At 47.0% G+C, this 8783-nt stretch overlaps 2 protein-coding genes across 2 annotated transcripts; one reads left to right on the top strand and one right to left on the bottom strand.

Moving 5' to 3' along the window:
• Positions 1 to 3942: 3942 nt before the first annotated feature.
• Positions 3943 to 5900, top strand: MELLADRAFT_73447 (uncharacterized protein; the record flags this gene model as incomplete). Its single annotated transcript, XM_007417503.1, has 7 exons — positions 3943 to 4211; positions 4304 to 4375; positions 4490 to 4744; positions 4823 to 4894; positions 4959 to 5161; positions 5237 to 5407; positions 5465 to 5900. 7 exons carry the CDS (start codon positions 4176 to 4178, stop codon positions 5715 to 5717), a joined length of 1062 nt encoding a protein of 353 aa, XP_007417565.1.
• Positions 5901 to 6035: 135 nt separating this feature from the next.
• MELLADRAFT_94883 (uncharacterized protein) lies at positions 6036 to 7777 on the bottom strand (the record flags this gene model as incomplete). Its single annotated transcript, XM_007417524.1, has 4 exons — positions 6036 to 6377; positions 7003 to 7094; positions 7310 to 7634; positions 7742 to 7777. The coding sequence occupies 4 exons, from the start codon at positions 7775 to 7777 to the stop codon at positions 6036 to 6038; spliced, it is 795 nt and encodes a 264-aa protein (XP_007417586.1).
• Positions 7778 to 8783: the final 1006 nt, after the last annotated feature.

Raw genomic sequence — 8783 nt, 5'->3', positions numbered from 1 at the left:
CATACGTCGAGGAACGTCGCCGCCGGCGTCCTTACGATTGATGGTTTCAAGGTCTTGGTGGCGAGTGTATACAACCCACACAAGACTCTTGACGGATTCATCGCTTTCACCGACATCCTCAAGACGTCAAACCTCGAAACACAGCTTCTGCCGGTGGTATGCACCACCGACTCCAACCTTCACTCCCCTCTCTGGAACCCCGAACATAGCAAAATCGTTGACAAGGACGCAGACCGCCTCATCGAGATGATGACGGAGTGGGGCCTCACTCTACGGTCCCCGAAAGGTCAACCTACCTTTGGCCTGCATCGCGACGACACCCTTGGCACCTCCATTGACCTGGTCTGGGTCAACGAAGAATTTGACGATGCCACGATCTCCTGTTTTATCGACAACGAGGACATCTTGAATCATCAATCCGATCATCAAGCCCTTGTCACGTGCTTTTCCACTCAAACAACACCAAGTCTTAGCGACAAATCCTCTGGCCGAAGAAACTGGCGAAAGGTAGAACCCATTCTACTTAAAACAGAGCTAATGACCTCCCTTCCCAAACTTCAGCCACTCCTAACACGCCAACAAATCGACACCTTCGACGAAGCACTACGAAAGGCAGTCGTTGACGCCTTGGATAAGCATTCACCTCCGAAATCCTCAAATATGAAGCACAAACACTGGTGGCGACCAGACGTCCTCGAACCTCTCAGGAAAGCCGCTTCTAAAGCACGCCGCCTCCTGAAGAAACACCACACTCCCGACAATCGTGCAGCCTACAACAACGCGCGAAATGCCTTCAACAAAGCCATCGACCATGCCAAGGAGAGCTCCTGGCGACAGTACCTGTCGAACATAGACCACCAAAATCTCTTCCAGGCCAAGCGGATCGCTTCGGGCCGCAAAGCGTCCTCCCTCGTCAGCACTCTCATCACGCCCGACGGCACGACATGCACGTCAAATGAGGAAAAGGCTAAAGCCTTATTCTCAGCTACGTGTGTGGCGACTGCACCTTGCAACTTGGACGACACGAATCACCTCACCTTCCCGCTGAAAAGCTCCCAACGACCCTCAGCAGAGATCACGCCTCCATTCCTCCAATTCATCACTAACGAATCGGTAGGTGCGGTGGTGAACGATAGCCCACCGACGAAGGCACCAGGCTCAGACAAACTCCAAAACTGGGTCTGGCGGATGGTCTGGGATGTGGTGAAATCACATGTCCGATTCCTTTTTCAGTGTGTCACCATCACAGGCACCATCCCTAGTGGATGGAAACGAGCGACCACAGTCATGATTCCCAAACCGGGGAAATCCGACTATACTCAAGCAGGCTCCTACCGACCAATCGCTCTTCTGGTGACGTTAGGAAAGTTTTATGAAAAACTGCTCACCATCCATTTATCCGCACAGGCCGAGAAGCTACAGCTTCTTCACAACGGGCACTACGGCGGACGACCTGACAGATCAAGCCAGGAGGCCTTGGTCCACCTCATCTCGTGGATCAAGGGTGAGTGGGCGAAAGGTAAAGTGGTTGGCGCTCTCTTTGCAGACGTCAAATCCGCTTTCCCCTCAGTCCATCACCCCCGTCTCCTCGACACACTCGAACGAATGGGCATCAATACCCAAACTTTGGACATTATACACGACTTCCTCTCCGATCGGTCAACCACACTCAACTTCAATGGCTTCGAGTCCCAGGACTTCACCTTGGACCACGGCTTGCCACAAGGATCCCCACTTTCACCCTTACTTTATCTCCTCTATAACTCATCGCTCTTGGCAATCACTGACAATATTCCTACGGCCACGGCGCTAGGTTTTGTCGATGACGTGGTCCTTTTGTCATCGGCGCTCGACACCCACCAACTCCGCTCCCAGATGCAGACGCTGTCTTTCAGACAACTGCAGTGGGCCAAACGCCACGGCGCAATCTTCGACATCAAGAAAACCTTTTGGGTTTTATTCGCCCTTCAAGACATCGACCCCGACACCTGCCCCACCATCGACTTTGCCGAAAGAAAGGGCCTGAAGCCAGCCCCTCTTGCCAAGTGGCTGGGCATCAAAATTGACAAATCATTATCTTTTAAACAACACAGGTCGGATGTCCTCGCCAAGGGGAAACAGCGTGCTGGTTTCCTCGCTGGCCTCGCCAAGCAGGGCTGGGGCATACCCCCGAAACTTCTCAAGACACTCATGACTACAACGGTCCACGCCGCCATTGATTACGGCGCTATGGCGTGGTTGCCCACCGAACCACCGAAATACTTCACGGAACAACTTGCGATCATCGATAACACCTGCGCACGAGCGGCGCTAGGCGCAATGAAAACGACCCCAATCGTCTTCCTGCGACACGACCTCTACCTCACTCCTCCAGACATACGCCATCAGAGTAAAGTGTTAAGCTTTATGGCTCGTTCACTGACTAAGAATAAGGCTCACCCTTTGTTTAAGATAATCCAGCAGGCTCAACTATCCATCCCAAAGAGTCACAAAAATCCTTTCCACATCTTCTTCGAACACCCGCTCTACAAGCATTTCGAAGAATACGCAGTTCAACTCCCAGTCGACCCCGCGTCATCGCTCATTCGACCACCCAATTACTCCACAGTTCTCCAAGAAGATGAGAAACGGGCAATCTCCGACACTCTTCGTCTAAAACCGTCACCACAACATATCGTCATCTACACGGATGGATCCAGAATCCCAAACAAAAACACGGCAGCGGCAGCTTGGTGTGCAAACTCGGGTGAAAGCGCTTCGACAGCACTAGGACCGGCTAGGACCCAGGGGATCTATCAAGCTGAGTACCGCGGCGTCCAACTAGGCCTCAAAATGACGCTCGAGAGGGCGACACCAGCCACTCACAGAGCTTCGATCATCCTTGATAATCAGGGTGTGGTCAAAGACCTCCACTCAAACTCATCTTCGGTCTCTTCTCTAGATAATCGACACACGACCTTCAAGCAACTGCAATGCATTCTACACAGCTATCCTCAACTTCGCGTCGTTATCAGGTGGTGCCCAGGCCACAAAGGCATCCCCGGCAACGAAAAAGCGGACAAGATCGCAAACACCTTGGCGAAGCGCGACCTGCCAACCACCTTCACCAACACCCCAAATACCGCCGCTTTCCTCTCCGCCATCAAGGAATGGCGGAAGGAACAGACCGAGTCTTTCAACGAAAAAGACATCGAACGCCTAGGTCACAAACCCAACGGGAGGAAACACCTCGACGGGTTGGAGGCCCTCAAGAAACACGAAATCGCAACACTTACCCAGCTACGTTCTGGCCACGTCCCTCTTAACGCCTATCTTTTCCGCTTTCAACAACCAGTCGACCCTTCCTGCAGCTGCCTGGAGGGGGTTGAAACCGTTGACCACTTCCTTTTTGTATGCAAAAATCACGCACAGGCACGAGCCGCTTACGAGCGCGATGTCGAGCAACAAGGCTTATCCGAGCAAAAAACCTTCAGGATGGACAAACGTGTCCTATCGACTCCGAGCACCTTCAAGGCCACCGCCACCTTCTGCAACGCCACTTGGCGTTTCACCAATCGATGGGTCTGGGCGAAAATCTCAGACGAAAACCGCCCCAACAACCTCAAAGAACCTCAAGAACCTCAAGATTAATTTCTTTTCTCCATACTTCACCGCCCTATCACATGTTCCCTATCACACTTGTATACTTAGATGAAACAGCCAACAGCAACCTTTCCCCTGACACAGCCAGAGGGGTTTTACCGGTGCTGGAACATATATGCAGTGTTTGATAGCCTAACGGCTGAAAAAACACTTAAAGCAATGAAAGAAAAAAAAAAAAAAAATGATCGCGGGCCAAATTGTTTGGTTTCGGTCTTAATAAAATTGTAGAACTCATCAATGAGTCATAGTAAATGAGACTTGAGCAATATGACGTCATTGTTCGGCTTTGGCAATCGACCAAAGCCGGTGGTCATGACGCAAAACCGGTTTGAGAGTTGAGATTCAAGAAAGGAAATTATTTATAAAGAACATTACAAAAGACTTCACCATTCACCCCCTTTCAAAGCCAATCAGTCGACTACTTATTTCCATCCTTACTCTCCATCGTCTTCATCTCAGTGCTCACCCACTTTTACTTACCACATTTCAATTTAAACCACCCAATACTTCCTTAACTTCTTATCTCAAACATTATGCCTACAAACACTTCAGAAAAAGCTGGGGATATGGTTGGATCTTTCACTTTATCTCGTGTTGACCCCAATGAGACATCTATCAACAATTATTAACATCGCTTTGATGTTCTACTTTACGTCTATAGGCCAACAATGTATCGAAAGATGCTCAAAAGAAAGGAGGTCAAGCTAGTGACCAGGCCCAAGAATCTGGAAAAGTACGTTAGATTGATTATTGATAGAGATCACCCAATCTCCTTTCTCTTCTAACTTCCAAACCTTTCGGGCCGAAATTGAATTCTTCCTACTTGAACTTTCGTACCAAACTATAGGACCTTTACAACCGGGCCGCTTCATTAGCTTCTGACGCGGTTGATGCAGCCAAGGAAACTGCTGGTGTCGCTCAGAAGAAAGGACAGGAAGCTACTGACTCCGGTTCAAGTACAGTCGACAAAGCCAAAAACGAAGCCAGTTCTGCAAAGGACAAAGCGGGCGACCAAGCCAACTCAGCCAAAGACAAAGCAAGTGATCAGGCTGCCTCAGCAAAAGAGACCGCTGAGAGCAACGTTTCCTCAGCGAAAGACAAGGTGAGCGACAAGCTTAACGGATCGTCATGTGTATGATGTCTACTTTGAGTTGCATTTGACTGAGGCTCTCTGCAATAGACCCAAGAGCTTACCGATGAAGCCAAATCTAAAGCTGGTGACGCAGCAGACACCGCAAAGGCACACGGGAATGTAAGTTCTCATTTTCTGCTGTATTCTATGCATGCGACTCATTTTGCTACTCGATATTTTTCAGAGCCTAATCGAGCAGGCTACAGCTCTAGCATCGAATACAATTCAATACGTCAAAGAGACTGCTGGTCTTGCGCAAACTAAGGCGGCCGAAACGAAAGACAAGGCAGTATCGGAGGCAGACAACGCGACTGGTGGTCAGACTCTCGGCGGACTCGTCAACCAGGCTCGCGACCTTACGGGCGAGGCACTAGGGACGGTTAAGAGGTGAGGCTTGATTTCATGTCCTCGTATCATTTGAAAAAGCATTGCGTCTGACATAAGCTTTTTTCCAATTCTTAGTTATGTTGCTGCTGGGCAGTCGAAAGCTGAAGGAGCAGCAGAAGATGCTAAAGACAAAGCAAAGGACTTGAAATCAGAAGCTGAAAGCAAGACTGACAGTGCGGCTGGTCAAGAGTCATATGTAGACAAGGCACGAAATTTGGCGGCGAGCGCCATTGGTCAAGCCCAAAAGTAAGTCGAAATTTATTCTGATACTTGCACATATATGAGGCTGACCCAAGTTTTCAGTCTTGTGGCATCAGCCGAACAAAAAATGGATGAGCAAACTTCATCCAAGCCGTTGACAGAACAAGTCGGTGACGCTGCAAAGAACGCGCAAGACGCCGCTGTGCAAAAGACCAGTGATCTACAGTCCACTGCACAGAACATGATGGATAAAACTACAAAAGAGTTGGAGGATTTGAAACTTAAAAGTGGCGGTTATGCTAAAGCTGGAGCTCAGGAGGTGGGCAAAGCTGCTGATTCCATCAGTGCGAAGTAAATCAATAGCTATGGGGAAATGCTTTGTGGGGTTCAATTTCTGTCTCAGTGACGCAAATGTTTGTATTAGCATAGTTTTCTCTTTATCTGCTTTCATTTATTCTACACCAGTATTATCATTTCGAAATAAATCTACTGCTGTTCATCATTGAAATGTTTTTTCCTTCGGTTGAGGATTTTGCCCATACTTGACCTCTTGGTCACTTTCAAAAGTGAGTCAAGTGTCCAACCTGACTAAGTCCATCTCGCCGAGCGCGAGTGTGGTAAGTCAGGGTAAGTCGATATATAGAATCGTGACTTCTCGCACCACAAATCAAGCTCATCCAGAGTAAAAACACCCTCGCGCCCATCTTTTCTGCGCTCTAGATTTCGCATTTACTTCTTTTCCCACAATGCTGGTATCAGCATGTTGGACAAAATTTCTTTTTGAAAAGTTCACATGATTTTGAAAATCATTAATTGATCTGGATGCAACACAAGAGGGACCCATATCTGCATCCATTTGATTTACCCTTTGTAAATTGATAGTGCGGGCTTTGAGTTTGGATGCCTCAGCAAACCCAAGAGTACGACAGAGAGCACCCTGTCGGAAAGAATAATTTTCTTTCGAAGCTTCGAGCTCTAGAGAGTTGGAGATCTCCATCATGCCCACGTTCCGGATCTTATTTTATTGGACTTTCCTCTTGCATCAATTCCCTGTCTCTTATTCATCATTTCCTAGAGTGGAGAAAACAAAACTTTTTGGAGATCTCTGATTGATTCTGATATATGGCTGATCGCTCCTGTGGCAGAAGATGGATGGTAGCAAAGGCGCTGTGGGATGTGGGGAATTTGTATTTTGAACATCCATCACGGATAGGATGGATCAAAGTTAAAAAACACAGAATTAGGCAGAAGACATGATAGGTCCTTCATTTCACAATGTGGCTTTTGATACATGGACATGAAAGACTCATTTGATCTGCAAATGTGCATTCTTCAGCTTATTCAAGCGGATGAGCATTCCAGGCAAACAGTGCCACATCTGAGGTATACCAAGATTTTAAAACATACATTTGGAAGAACCAAAAAAATGACAAAGGTCAGGAAATGTGCAAGTGTCTTGAATCTTGATCCAGCCTGGCACCTGAGGCTGAATTGGCCCACATTTGCCCCTGGGGCGTCTGATGAGATAGATCCTTTGGCACTTACCATCCCTCTTCATACAAAACCACCATATGAATTGGACACCTTTTATACTAAGAACTTGTCACTAGAGCCAAAATACATAGAAAATCAATGCAAACAGGTGAAATGATACAGAACCCAATTCCTCCCAAATATGAATATGCACAACTACAACACTTGAGGCATCTAATCATGAACATTAGAACAGCTTCTTTTATGGGAGGACTTGAAGCACAAGATCAATATTGATCCATCAATGAAATTTCAGGGATGTCTTTCAAGAAATATGCTCCTTTTGCCATCTTGATCACTATGATTGGTATTGCAATGGCCCCTGGATTCCGTGGATGCCCACACTGTTGTGATATCATGGCAACTTGTGAGAAGGGTACCTGTTGATCCCTGTGACATTTTGCTTGAGTATACCTGTGTACCTCTTTCTGAGGACCACAAAACTTGCAAGGAGCCCCTTGTATATGTGGAGTTCCATTGCCAATTGTGTGATACAACAAAGGTGGACTCTAGTACTGATCACACAATTGGCAACAGAAATCTGCATATTTGAGGGTCTCCTGACAAGTTTTGTGGTCCTCAGGAAGAGGTACACAGGTACACTCAAGCAATATGTCACAGGGGCCCAACAACCTTTCTCACAAGTTGCCATGATATCACAACAGTGTGGCCATTTGTGGAATCCAGGAGCCATCGGAATACCAGTCATAGCAATTGTGATTGCACAAGGAGCATCTTTCTTGAAAAAATCCCTGAAATTTGAATGATGAATCAATATCAAATCAGATTCCTTAAGATGAGATAAAGCAACATCAAATTGTGATTGTAAAGCTGCCAAAAACTTACTGAACAGATACTTGTGGACAATTCCAACACAATCATTCAAGTGTTTCAGAAATCTTTGTTGGCAGAGGTTCTATGTCAGAGATGACTTATGATGTTATGAGACTCTTGGGCATCCCCGCCTCAGTCTTGAACAGTGAAATGCCTCTGGCTGTGCTGGCTGCTTGAATGTTATACGTGCACGCACACCATGTTTCTGAACGTTGATCTTTTTTTTTTTTTAATGCATTGCTTTGAGTGCCTCCTGAGCCGTAGGCTATCAGGCACTTTTAACTACTTGTGCTCCGCTCCAGTAAAAACCCCTGTGGGGAAAAGGACGCGTGCTGGCTGTTTGAAGTATTACAAGTGTTATTTTTTTCTAATTGTGGCGCTAAAGGATGGGGTTACATATGAAATGATTAAATTGAGGGGATTGTGGAGAGTTGAGGAGTTTCTTCTTTGGTTATGTTGGCCCAAACCCATCGGTGTTTAAGCCTCCAGGTTGAGTTGCAGAAATTGGTGATGCTCTTGAATGCCTTCGGATTCTTGAGTATATCTGTGGATTCTGGAAGTTGCATCTCATTGATGTCGTTCATCAGCTTCTGTCGTTGTTTCTGAAACCTAGGGCAAATGAATAGAAAATGTTCAGTTGTTTCAATACCCTCGTGGCAATTGCACACGGGGTCGAATCTTTGATTGTGTTTGAATAAGTAAGAATTTAGGTAAACGTGGTTCGAGCGTAGCTGTGTTATCGTCGCGCATTCGTGTTTGAGGAGGCCTTTTAGTGCCTTGATGTGTTTCGTAGGCGTTGGTTGTTGTCCAAGTCTTTTGATGTCGCTTTGGCTAAAGTTGTTTTCGTCGAGTTTGGACCAGGCCTTGATCGCCGTGGTGAATCCTGCTAGGGATGGAGTGGAGGTAAAGGTGCTCGGCAAGTCACGCTTCGCCATACCGTTAGCTATTTTATCAACAATTTCGTTACCTTTGACGCCACTGTGTCCAGGGCACCACCTGATTGTGACTCGTGCGTCGCTGAATGTCGCTTTGATGTATGTGAGGACTTTGAATG

This window comes from Melampsora larici-populina (genome assembly GCF_000204055.1).
Source record: "Melampsora larici-populina 98AG31 unplaced genomic scaffold MELLAscaffold_74, whole genome shotgun sequence".
In the NCBI taxonomy this organism is placed as follows: domain Eukaryota; kingdom Fungi; phylum Basidiomycota; class Pucciniomycetes; order Pucciniales; family Melampsoraceae; genus Melampsora; species Melampsora laricis-populina.
This window is presented reverse-complemented; position numbering and strand designations above follow the sequence as displayed.